This window comes from Monodon monoceros, unplaced genomic scaffold (assembly GCF_005190385.1).
Source record: "Monodon monoceros isolate NGI ecotype Baffin Bay Population unplaced genomic scaffold, NGI_Narwhal_1 Super_Scaffold_11, whole genome shotgun sequence".
NCBI lineage: Eukaryota > Metazoa > Chordata > Mammalia > Artiodactyla > Monodontidae > Monodon > Monodon monoceros.
Window position 1 is genome coordinate 128,565,098 of NW_021703767.1, and position 13,687 is coordinate 128,578,784.

The 13,687-nt window shown below is 38.5% G+C and overlaps 1 protein-coding gene across 7 annotated transcripts in view; it reads right to left on the minus strand.

Moving 5' to 3' along the window:
- Positions 1-694: 694 nt before the first annotated feature.
- Positions 695-13,687, minus strand: part of CDV3 (CDV3 homolog) — a 15,927-nt gene continuing 2,934 nt past the window's right edge. The window contains exons 3-5 of one of the 7 annotated variants that reach the window (XM_029214734.1): positions 5,704-5,849; positions 4,261-4,414; positions 695-2,612 (exon numbers count right to left, since the gene is read on the minus strand). In XM_029214734.1, coding sequence (XP_029070567.1) covers positions 2,606-2,612; positions 4,261-4,414; positions 5,704-5,849 — 307 coding nt within the window. In that variant the 3' untranslated portion in view covers positions 695-2,605. The other 6 variants (XM_029214732.1, XM_029214730.1, XM_029214729.1 and 3 more) reach the window with 6 other exon arrangements.

A 13,687-nucleotide genomic window follows, 5' to 3' on the forward strand; every position in this document is an offset into this window, starting at 1 on the left:
TATATGTGGAATTTATAAAACAAAAACAAACAACAGAAACAGTCATAGATACTGAGAACACATGCAAGAGGGGAAGGGTGTGTGTGGGGATAGGTGAAATAGATGAGGAACATTAACAGGTACATACTTCCAGTTACAAAATAAATAAGTTGTAGGTATGAAAAAAATACATATACTTACATTCCAAAATGAACAGTTCAGTTAAAAAAACACTTGTATTTGATTTTTGATATTTCAAAAATTTCACATTCCAACCAAAAATGACTGAAAATATACTTCCTCTAGTTTAGAAATTTAGGGACTATAATCCAGACTAAATCCTGAAATTTAAAATGGATCTCATTTGAGAAATTCGTAAGCTTCTCAGAGGACAAGCCCTGAAATCTTTAGTTTACATAGTAGAGACTGTAGATTTCCCTACCATGGTCTAAGATAACACAATTTAATACAGCAATGAAGACAAGAATACATTTCAATGTTTATCTTTGGAAAAGAACATTCATCACAGGTTCACAGCCAGTTTCATTCCAGGTCTGGTTTTAACATTAAGAGTACTCTACAAACATTTCTCAAATGGAAAGGTCACTCGAGATGACATTATCAGCCTCCTAGAGCAAAGGAGGAATGTCATCAATTCTCCATTTTCAAAGATAATCAGTTACCAGTTAAGAGTAAAAACCACCAGACTCCAAAATCTACATATTTACTTTTTATTGAATTTGTTAATGTTACAGAGTTTTTGCACTGCCAAACCATGCCTGAGAATTCAAAGAAAGAAATGGTACAATGGACAGCCTCATCCACCCATCATACAGCATATTAAAACTTGATTCATGTGCATTTTGATAATTTCACAATCTTTTAAAAAGTTATAAGAAGGGTTGGAATTTTAAATCTCCTGCAGGTCTTCAGATTTCTATGCCATTAAGTAACATTTCCACATATTCATCTCAGTTCATTCCTCAATAACATAACCCCCAACGAAATTTTGCTGGAAAAAAATGCATACTTTTTAGGGGAAATATGTGGCTCAAGGTCCAAGAGGTTATTTGTTAAAAGATTTTTGGTTCTCAAATGAAGTCTTCAGATTAACCAAGAATCCTTTGTTTCTCACTCATCCAACCTCTCCTTGGCTGGCTCAGCTACTCACCCAAGTACATCAGAACGTAGGCATCCTGCCTGCCACTTCAAATAATGCCAACATTATTGCCCAGATATGGTTCGCATCTGACAGCAGATGACTCTGTAACACTCCTAGGAGTGCGATTCCTGCACTGACACTTATCAAGACTGAACTCCTAGAGGAAAATGCTCCCACATCAGGATAGTTTTACTCACCCATTTGCTTCACTCTTGCCAGTAGCAAGTCTGCAACTCCTACATTTGGCAAAGGGATTTTATTACAGAGAAATCCAGACTCTGCATCAAGTGGTCACATGCCACTTTGAAATATTTCTATTGAACCAAAGATACAAAACTAGGAAATTACCAGACTATCTCATTAGATGGAAAGACTTTTCAGTAATCCTGGGTAGCGTCCTGATGTCCTTTTCCAGGACTAAAAATTACTGGATAGTTTAAGCTGTAATCATTAAAAACAGAAGTGCTACATCACCTGTCTTTCGCCCCTGACTCTCCAAATGAACAACGTAAAAAGACACACCAGGAGGTTGATGACAGAGCTAGGCTGAGACAATCACTGCGTCTAATACCTTAAACGTTTGGGCACAAGTGCATCTGGAATTCTTGTCAGAGATCATGCAAGATCCATAAAACTTCAGTGGGTTTTAGGTTGAGGTTCTGCTCTCGCTGCTTTGAATTTATAAGGACACATCTGTGACTCCCTTGGCCTGAGCAGAAAATATACTCTTTCCACCAGTTTACTATACAACTTAGACCTGATTAGAGGAAGCTTTAGCAGCACCTGAAGTAGAGCCCCCTGCATCTACTGCCCTTTATATCAAAGGCCATCTGGTTCTGCTCTAGGGATTGGCAAATTCATAAGACGTTTCACAATTCCAATGCATATTTCAGGTTACTTAGCCAAGCAATATGCTCTGTCAAAGAACTATTCCAAGTCAAAGCAAAAAAAAAAGAAAGAAAGAAAGAAAGAAAAAAAAAAGCCTTAATATGGAACACAGAAAAAGTACTACCCAAATAAAAAATTACTAAAAATATAAGATTATTCCCCCCCACACACCCCTTTTCCCACTTGGTGACCCGAGTTTTGTTGAATTTAATTTGTGGTTACCTCAGAATACAACTCAAAGTTTAAATTATAAATCACAGCCCTACACAGATTATCTGAACACATCAGTTCTTTAGAGAGCGGCATGTTCCAGGAAGTCTAATACCCACTACAGAGTGTTCCTTATGAATGGGGCACAGGACAGGTTAATTAAGGTCACTTAAATCTTCATCTTTTACAGCAGATCAGAACCCAGATGGCTGACTTTCTGCAGGATTTCTGATAGGAATCCAGTAGAGCTGGTTTCAAGTTTCACATCGACACTTAAAAGCTGTAACCTTCTTATCCAGAAGTTGTGATCCACATGAAGTCCACAATGAGTGCAGCAAATCTGAGGTAGTCAACCCTTACGAAGGCTCAGTATCTGAACATAAAAAGATTTTGAAATGACCACTGGCTGCAGTTTTTGATTATTTTGTATTTGCAGAGTAACTCTGAAAGAACACTGCTGAATCTAGTTGACACATTTATATAACAATGAAAATCCCCCTAAATCCAATACACATAAAGAGCAGTTGTGATACTTTAAACTTCCATAGTGCAATAGGGCCGGTCCCGTACACCGAGTGGTCTGCATCAGTTGTAGATCCAGCAGAGATCAGATGATGATGGCTGTCCATGGTGGTTAGCTGTGGTCTAGTTACCTTAGAAGGGTTAGCAAACACCATTCCTTAATTGTACTGTGTGTGGCTGCTTTTCTGATTCTCAAGCACAGCATACTGGTTGTCTAGCTGAAGTTTAAGGGCCTGGTTTTTTGAAACCTCATCCCTACCTCTAGTTTTGTGTCTTACTACTTCAAAGCTCTTCTCCATTTCTTTATCCCTAAGGGAAAAGAAATGTAATCAGTAAATATTTCTTCTTCACTAGGTTGTTTTGAAAATATCCTTCCTTGAATTAAAAAAAAAGCCACCCCTTAGAAAAATCCTGAGGAAGGGACAGGAGGGGGAAACTGGTATATAAATCCTTACCAAAACCACTTTTAAGGCTTCAATTGAACAGAAAATATAGAATACTGTACTGAAGCTCTAGGGTCCTATTTTCTGTGGTAGCAAATCTACTGAATACTATTAACTGAAAACCTATTTTGGGACCAACTTCAAGACAACTGGAAAGTTAAAAAGCTGTCTAATGACATGGTGATTCCTTCTAAGACTCATTGTTACTCTTAGCAAATAATAGACAATACACATCTCTTTCTTTATGCATAAAGTAAGAACAACAATTTCCTCATTCAAGTAAAGTTCTACTCATTATTCAAAGAACTCTCCACACATCTACTTTATGGGAGCGGGTCAGATAAAGATGAGTGTGGTGAATCACTGCCTCTCGTGGAGGACAGAGCAGAGGACCAAGTCAAGTGGAGGCTTAAATTCAAGCCAGCTGTGCTCTCAAAGAGGCAAAAACGCTGGGATTTAATTTAAAAGCCACCCCGAAAAATTTCCATCTGATGTCATTTACATTTCTTCCCATTTTATTTACTTTGTAAAAAATTCATGTCCCTAAATAAGATGTGGATGTGCCATATGTGGTCATTTAACTCCAGGTAGCATTCATTTTAAGTACCTGCTGAAATAAGATTATTTTTAATATTAGATTTATAAATGCCAACATCTTTCATCTACTCACATTAACTGGGAATATAATGAAATATTGCTGACTTTTCTAGTTTCTATATTACAAGGAACACAGAAGCAGCAATAATGTACTTAATATTTATTAAGAATTCTCACTAGATGAGACTTGTCATGGCTACAGAATGACATAAACTAGGGATAAGGGAAATTTGCAGACGAAGTTTGTCTTTGGTGCTCTTTCCCCTCGCCCCCCCCACCCCAGGTCCTTCCCCCCTTCTCCCCCCAGTCCTGGGCATATAAGTCCCACCTTAATTCTCAGTTGCCTCTCAGCTGCAGCTTGGGCTTTACTGCAACACCCCAGGTGGGTTTTCAAATCCCAAAAACCCCACTCCCTGGCCAAAGGATAGGGCTCCAAAACACAATCTTGAGAATACTTACTTCCGGCTTTCTACATGCTTGGCAGTGGACTGCAGGGATGGGAACTGTGTATCACTGTAGATTTCTGGTGGTCCTTGGGGTGCTTTCCTTGTTGTGGTCAACCTGGCCCCAGGAGGCCTATACACGCCACTAGTCATTGTCGGTTCTGGGGTTTCTGTAACTAACATTTCAAAACAGTTTAGAGAAACTATTCAAGTGCTTGGCGTTTTAATAAGCTACTCCTGAATTCCTGATCATTTTAACAGTTATGGAAAAAAACAATACTTACGTTAAGGGTCTCTGAACAACAGAAGGAAAGTTATCTGAGGAAATGTCCAAAAGCAAAGGCCTATTTTTCTAGGGTAAAAGTAGTCTTCCAATTTCTCTTCCATGTACAATTTTAATTATCTATGTAAATGAGTTCTATTAAGTCAACTTATTGGAAGTGGGAAAGGCATCTGCTGTTCCTGGGAGACAGGTCTCATCAGGGACTACCTTTCAAAGTATGACCACTTTTACATCATCAATGAATTTTTTATTTTCTAGTAAAACAGGAGAAAAAATTAAGCAGCCCAAAGTCTGGTACCATGACCAAGATTTTGAGGACACAGCCTTTCAGCTTTTTTTACATACCATTCACCCCCCCCATCCTAAACATGAATTCAGTGTTTTACACATGTTTTCTAGTTATCAAAAGCTTCCTTTCAAATGAACATCTCTACATCATTCATTAGCTCAAGTATAATGCAGCTAGAAGGAAACAGGCAAAAACTATGCATGGTAGTAATCTGTGATCTTTGGACAGTAACATTTGGGGGTGATTTGTTATTCTTTATATTATGCTGTATAAAATGGGTATACATCAGAGCATTATTTCTCAACATTTTTTCTTTATTGCCTTCCTAAAAGAGCCTTTTTAGACAACTTTCTTCTAAACAGTACTGTCCTCATGCCCCAAGCAAAAAATGTTAATACCACAGATACACTGTATATATGTTTACATACTCTGGCCCTCTGATGGGCCACAAACCACTGTAAGATCTAAGATTTCTTTACCATTCCCACTCTCCCCCAAGCCAAGAAGCACTTTTCATCCTCTTGGGAGTGATAAAATCCACCTGTCTGAGAATTCATTCTTCAGAGAGAGTAAAATGGGGAATGGAAAAAAAAAGACACAGGTACTCAATATTCCTTAGTCAGCCGTCAAACATTGAAAAAAAAATGCTTAAACATGTAAATCTGGCAAGCTATAGGGCTGCAGTAAGATTTAAGCAGCCTACAGCCTTAACTTCCAAATTTCTTTATTGAGGATATGAAAGTCTTTAGATCAGACACAAATCTCTCTCCTAGGAATGGAAAGAAGACCCTACTCACCCAGTGCAAGCATGCATTTAGTTGAAAGCTGACTGCATGTAAAATTATACACAAATAGACATCTTTATGAAAATGAAATATGAAGATTACCAACTACTGGAGCAGGAGGTGCTTGTACCGGAGCTGTTTTATTCCAGGGACCTGAAGATTTTTCTACACCACCACCACCTCCTCCGCCTTCTTCCCAGTTATCACCTGGATCTTCTCTTTTTTCATTTTCATCTTCTTCCTTTTCACTATTGGAAAATAAACAAGTGAATTCAATTACAGAAACACCAGGAAAACTGTCAGTCCAAATCCTTAATTCTATCAATAATGATCTGTGATTCTGGAGAAGGTACTTATTAACCTCTTCAAGCCCAAATGCCTCACTTGCTTTTAAAAAAAAAAAAAAGAGAGGAAGAATTAGGGGATTTTATTTTATGCATTAGGACTTCATGTAAAAGGATTCATCGCTGGAAAAAGGTTGAGAAAACCTCTCTGACAGTCTCCACTTCCCTTGTTGCAAACTCCATACACTCAAGAATATCTAGAAATATTTAACGTACTGACATGCCAGGCTTTTAACAATCTGTGTTGATTATTTATAGCAGTCCCTACTGAGGGAGGGAAGAGAGGTCAATCTAACCTGAAATGTAGAGAAAAGGGCAATTTGAAAGATTAAAAGTACAATTACTTGATTTTTTTCTAGGACCAAAGTGTACAAACAGGCACTTATGGTAAGCATATTTTTAGTGATCAAATGTATGGGTTTTAAAAGTTGTATAATTTCATTTGCTAATCCTTTAGTACATGTAAAAAAATACTCTCAAAATTAATTCACATTCCAACAGAGGAAAACAAGTTAGCATTCAGTATTTACATCAGTGCTTCATACTTTATTAGTGTCAGTCTCTACTGTCTAGACACAGGAAATATATAGAACTGGTCCCTAACATCAGAGATGGGTCACGCATTTAAAGAAGAGAATACAAGAACTCAGTCTTTGGCTTACTAGTGATTATAAATGCAAAATATATCCTCAGTGGTGACATACCATTCTAAGACTGACTGAACTGTTCTATTTAATGCCTATTTTTAATTTTTTTTTTTAAGATTTGATGTGGACCATTTTTAATGTCTTTACTAAATTACAATATTGCTTCTGTTTTATGTTTTCTTGGTTTTTTGGCCACAAGGCATGTGGTATCTTAGCTGCCCGACCAGGGACTGAACCCACACCCTCTGCATTGGAAGGTGAATTCTTAACCCCTGGGCTGCCAGGCAAGTCCCTATTGTTTTATTCTTGAATCGACTTGAGTCATAAGTCTGTGATCTCTGCAAGGTATCTTTATTTCTCCTTGTGTTGGATTACTTATTACTATTTTACGTAAGCCTGAATTTGCTAAGTTATCAAGTACATATAGCCTGCCTCTATCCCACTGGCTTGACAGCACAAAGATAACTGCCAAATCAAACTTCCTTTTTGCAACTCTTTGCCCTTGCAGATGATGTACCTGGCACAGACCGCCAACCTTCTCCCTGGATTACTTTCCATGACAGTGGTGGTGTTTCCTAGGTCTTCAGCTTATCAATCTCTGTCATCAATCTAACTGTCCTTTCCTCTATTAAAAAAAACAGGCTGCGGGACTTCCCTGGTAGAGCAGTGGTTAAGAATCCGCCTGCCAATGCAGGGGACACGGGTTCGATCCCTGGTCCAGGAAGATCCCACACGCCGCGGAGGAACTAAGCCCGTGTGCCACAACTACTGAGTCTGTGCTCTAGAGCCCGTGTGCCATAACTACTGAAGCCCACGCACTGCAACAACTGAGCCTATGTGCCTCAACTACTGAAGCCCCCATGCTCTAGGGCTCACGTGCTGCAATTACTGAGACTGCATGCTGCAACTACTGAAGCCTGTGTGCCTAGAGCCCATGCTCCTCAACGAGAAGCCAATGCAATGAGAAGCCTGTGTACTGCAACAAAGAGAAAACCCGTGCGCGGCTGTGAAGACCCAACGCAACAAAAAGAAAAAAAAAAAATGCTACATGCTGCTGCCTAAAGCTCTGTCTCTGGCCTTCCACTCTTTCAGACATTTTCTCCTTTTGATATCTGATCCATGACAATGGCCATAACAATGTATGTATGACTCCTACCCTGACTGTGACCTTGGGAACATCAGGGCATATCCTGGTTTCTGCAAAATGACATCTAAGGGTGCTTTCTTTCCATGTCTATTAAAATAAGTTCTGGCTATATGACAAATTTCTTGAATAGCTAATGGTCTTCTTTAAAGACACTCAGATAATAGTACCATCACTTATTGCCCACCAACCAGAGATGATTCCAGAATTTAGAGGCCTAGGGTGGCAACAGAAAGTGAGAAAGGGAACAAACTTACCTTCAATCTGCATTTAGAGCACGATTTTACTAAAGACTATAGTTTGAGAGGAAAAAAGCGTGGGGAGTATGGCTAAGCCAGCCTTCAGTCTTCCTTTTTGCTAACACATAATAGAATCCTATGGAGCCATTTAAAATGTTAGGCCTACACTAACATGGAAGTAATAATCATGTCACATAAACCAACAATGTATCAATACTAAAAATCCATGCACCTAATATAGATAGAAAGACAACTAGAATGATTTCTTGGGTAAATGTTAAAAAGTGGGTGCTAGAATGCATGACTTTATTTTCTTCATGGAGCAAGCAGTTATGAGCAGATTTTAAAGCCAAACTGGCTGGTTCAATACACCCAGGCTCTGCCATTTACTAGCCAGGAAGACTAAGTACGGCATCTAACTTCTGTATGCCTCAGTCTTCTCATGTAAAAAGGGGGTAACAGCCCCATTATGAAGATTAACAGACACAAAGCACTGATAACAGTGCTTGGCACATGGTAAGTGCCGTAAGCATTTGGTATTACATGCTTTTTATTTATTAATTATTTTTTAACATCTTTATTGGAGTATAATTGCTTTACAATGGTGTTAGTTTCTGCTTTATAACAAAGTGAATCAGCTATATGTATACATATATCCCCCCTCCCTCTTGCGTCTCCCTCCCACCCTCCCTATCCCACCCCTCTAGGTGGTCACAAAGCACCGAGCTGATCTCCCTGTGCTATGCGGCTGCTTCCCACCAGCTATCTATTTTACATTTGGTAGTGTATATATGTCCATGCCACTCTCTCACTTCATCCCAGCTTACCCTTCCCCCTCCCCGTGTTCTCAAGTCCATTCTCTACATCTGTGTCTTTATTCTTGTCCTGCCCCTAGGGTCTTCAGAACCATTTTTTTTTTTTTTTTTTTTAGATTCCATATATATGTGTTAGCATACAGTATTTATTTTTCTCTTTCTGACTTACTTCACTCTGTATGACAGTCTCTAGGGCCATCCACCTCACTACAAATAACTCAATTTCGTTTCTTTTTATGGCTGAGTAATAAATATTCCATTGTATATATGTGCCACATCTTCTTTATCCATTCACCTGTTGATGCACACTTAGGCTGCTTCCATGTCCTGGCTACTGTAAATAGAGCTGCAATGAACATTGTGGTACATGACTCTTTTTGAATTATGGTTTTCTCAGGGTTTATGCCCAGTAGTGGGATGGCTGGGTCATACAGTAGTTCTATTTTTAATTTTTTAAGGAACCTCCATACTGTTCTCCATAGTGGCTGTATTAATTCCCACCAACAGTGCAAGAGGTTTCCCTTTTCTCCACACCCTCTCCAGCATTTTAATATTTAGGTTTTCATATAAGCACCACATATACCACCTTTATAATCAGAAAAAACATAGTTTTCATTAAAAAAAAAGCAACATGAAAACATGTTCTTTTAAAATGGACACTAAGCAGTATGATCTTGCTTCGTAAAGCTTTTAAGTAGAATGATCAGGTAAGAGTATGAAAGTCATAATTTATCCAGGAGTCGTATCCAAATGTCAAAATTGTCCCAAAAGAAGTTTTTTTAAAAAGTTACCCACCTCTGAAGCCACACCTATGTAATTACACTAAAATGTAATTTGCTTGGTCCATGAGTAAAAGCACAGGTGTTACTCACCTAGCTATAATTGACTATGTAGTTAGCAATGTCACAGCAACCCAATCCATGCCAGACAGGGTGATAAGATCCCCACAAAGATTTAAGTGACTTCATGGCACTTTTACACTCTTATATCCCCAAACTGTGATAGCTTTCATTTGATCAGTTACATTTAGAAATGGTTAATTTCAACAATGCACTGAATTAAAATAGCTTTTCCCTTAAATTATTTTAATATTTAATATATAAACCCCAGAATTATCAGCTTGCAATAAACTGAAAACCAAAAAAATTTTAACACTGATTATCCCTAAGCAGAAGGGATTATGAATAATTCTTGCATATTTCTTTATGCTGTTATACTCTTCAAATGTTCTAAAGAACAAAAACATTGTTTTCCTAATCTGCAAAAAAATAAAGTTTGAAGAAAAACTCCAATTTGGTCTGATAGAATGCTGAGAGTCTCAAAGAAAAGAAGATTACTTTACTGTCTAGTGTTCATCACCTTTTCACCCTCAGAGACAAGTGAAGAAATGAATTAAAAAAAATCACAAATCTAAAATACCTCTAGATTACAAACTATTACTAGAAAATAAGAGTGATCTGTTTTAATTAGAGGGATTGTATATTGATAATAGGCACAAGACAACTTAGTATTTTGCTTCATAAGATTCTGAAATATCAGCTAAACTAAACATTGGAAATTGTCTAGTCAAGACACTTCATCCAACAGAGGGAAGTAAGGCCCAGAGATGCTAAGAGCCTTGCCCAAGTGCTATAGTAACAATGGCAGGATAGAAATAATTTAAATAGCCTACTACTTTTTCATATTTACATATTCCAGAAAATGTCAAACCTCCAAATGCCAAAGAACAAAAATCATGTTGCAGAGAATTATTTCCACAGAAGACAACTAGGCTAAAATTTGGCGTTTGATCCAAATATAATATACAACGTCTCATCAGCTAAATTTGATGTTTTAAAAACTACAATGCTTAAAAAATAAGTAAATAAAATAAAAACTACAATGTTACTGTAAATTCATTATCACAATCCAAAGTATACTGTCTTGAATATGCATTAGTCTGTAAGGCACTATTTTGGGGTACGGGGAATGATAATGCTACAAAAAGGAATATTTACTGAGCATCTACTATACCAGGCAGTGTTGTACCTGTTTTACAAAGTTAAAAATCGAAAGAACACTAAGGCGGGGAGAAGACCCATTGTACATATGAGGAGACTGATATTCAGATACTTAAGTACCTTCACCAGGGCTACAATGTAGCAGAGCCAAGTCAGTGGGACTCCAGAGCCCATATTCTTTCAGGTTGCCTATTACTTCATTTCGCTCTCTTTATAGCTCTAAAATATGAAACAAAAATTTTCCCTATTTTGAGATTTGAGAAATTCACTTTTTTTTAGTAAGACTGATCAGGATCACACATTCTACAGTGGTGTATCTATAAAGAACAGAACATTCTTACCTCCTTATCTCAAAGGACATTACAGGAGAATTTATGTATCCTAACTCCCCCTTCCCCAAAAGCAGCTACAACAAAATCCGGACTTGACTGCACTTTTGCCAGAATGCTGGGCATGGGCAGCGCCACTGATTTGACCCTATTATCCAATCACTGTTACAAAAGTAAACTGGGGGGATAGAAATGGCCTGATGAGCCATGGCTGGCAGCTTAAAATGTCACTGTATTTCATCCAAGGACCCTTTCTTGACCCATTCATGGTAGACCTAAGTGTCTCTCCTGGACTCCACGGCCCCTGCACATCACTGAAATGATCTACTAGTGTTCAGTAGAGCATGAGTTATTTTTTTACAACTCCAAGACCCAGCAGTTGATGCCCAATATCCAGGACACAGCAGTCCCACAAATATTTGCTACTACGAATCCAGCTTGGATGCTGGAATAATTTCTTCTCTTCAAAGGACAAATTAACCAGCTCTACCTAATGGGTTTAAAAGTCTAGATTTCTTAAGATTCCTAGAAAACCACTGGGATCCAAGGACTCAATTTTTTATTGAAACATGACAAATGCTCACCATTTAGTATTAAGTAGTAAATGAAATCTTTCTTCCTCAAATCCATTTTAAAGATGGGAAAGGCCTATAGGTCCTACTATCAACCAATAATCTAAGCTCAAGCGCTAGGCCCCTTCTTTTATCACCATCTCAATGGCTTCCCTCTCAGAACTTGTCTGTAAACAATGTGATCTTGAATAAGATTAACTTAGACACAAAACTTGACACATGACCTCATAATACTCTTGGTACTTAAATCTTGAGCTAATGGGTAAATGTGAGCCAGGACGTTAATACAGTATGCTTGCTGCTGCTGAAAACTCTCCCCCTTTCAATTGCACACTCACCTTCAACAAACGTCCAGCATGCTAACTTACTACGAGGACTAGTGTCAAAAACTTTTAAGACTGTATGCAGCTAACTAAAGAGAAAGTAAGTGTGGCAAAAATGATTTGTACATCTCCAGCAAGAGTATAAGGGTACTTATTCTACTATTCTTGAAACTTTTCTGAGGTTTGTAATTTTTCAACACAATAAGTTGGGAGAAAAAAAATTAAGACTATAGATGGAGAATTTCAAGATATTTTTAAGTCAACTTCAAAGTGTCATTTTCCCTTGTTTCATATTGAAATAGCAAGGCTGTCTCTCTCATGGATAGAAAAGGTAACAAACTAAAGGCATAAACACCCCCCTCCAATTCCAGAGAAGAGAGAGATCTCATTTCTCTCCCCTTCTGAGGGCTTCTGCACAAAAGGTAAGACCAAGTCATAAAAGACAATCATTCAAGATCTCCAGCAACTCTGAGAAGGATTTTTCTTTATATGGTTATACTAATGCCAACCTGAACATGTCATGTTCTCCTATTAAGTCCATAGTGAACTGACTCACCAGAGTAGGACTTTAGTCATGATAATATTATGTGCCTCCATTACCCCTTCTCCTCAAATATTGGTATTATAAAGCAGGTGCCTCATGGTTAAATAGCAGAGAAATTCCCAAGAGTAAGACATTCTAATTTACCCACTAAACAGAGGTTGGTTAACATTAACCAAGTGGATATATTATGAACATCCTGTTCAAAATCCTCACAAAAATCCTGAGTAGTCATCTCAATTTTGCAGATAACATTCACAAGTAAAGTAACTCGCCCAAGGTCACACATAAGCAGCAGGGCTAAAATGCAAGCCCAGGTCTGTCTTTCCCAAAAGTCCACGTTTTTGCCACATTATCAACTATATCCTATTTGTGTGAGTAACCTACTTCCCATTCTATTGAACCAGTGTGTCTTTCCTTGTAGACTCCCACTCCTACTGAGTTTCAATGTCAAGAACATTTAATACAAAGTTTATAAAGATATTCAGTACGTGGTTGACCCTTGAACAACAGGGGTGTTAACATGCCTCATCTGCAGTTCTTCCGTATCAGTAGATTCAACCAACCACAGATCGTGTAATACAGCATTTACTATTGAAAAATATCTGCATATAAGTGGACCCATGCAGTACAAACCCATGTTGTTCAAGCGTCAGCTGTATAAAGTGAAAGTTTTTGTCATTATTATTAACCCTCTGATGGCTTCTCAATCTCAAGCCTTTCCTGGAAGCCGTTGATTCCCCTCTGTTGATTTATGAAGGCAACGGAAACAGACCCCAGACTCCACAGTGACTGAGAATCCACAAAAGCAGCTTCCTGAAGAAGGTATGTTTCTCAGTGTTAGCAGGTAAGAGAAAGATCTCTGGATGGCCACTGAGGGGCAATGACTAGATGCTAAATAATGAAAAATGCAGTACAAAAAAGCTGGTCTGGGCTTCCCTGGTGGCGCAGTGGTTGAGAGTCCACCTGCCGATGCAGGGGACATGGGTTTGTGCCCCAGTCCGGGAAGATGCCACATGCCACGGAGCGGCTGGGCCCGTGAGCCACGGCCGCTGAGCCTGCGTGTCCGGAGTCTGTGCTCCGCAACGGGAGAGGCCACAACAGTGAGAGGCCCGCGTACCGCAAAAACAAA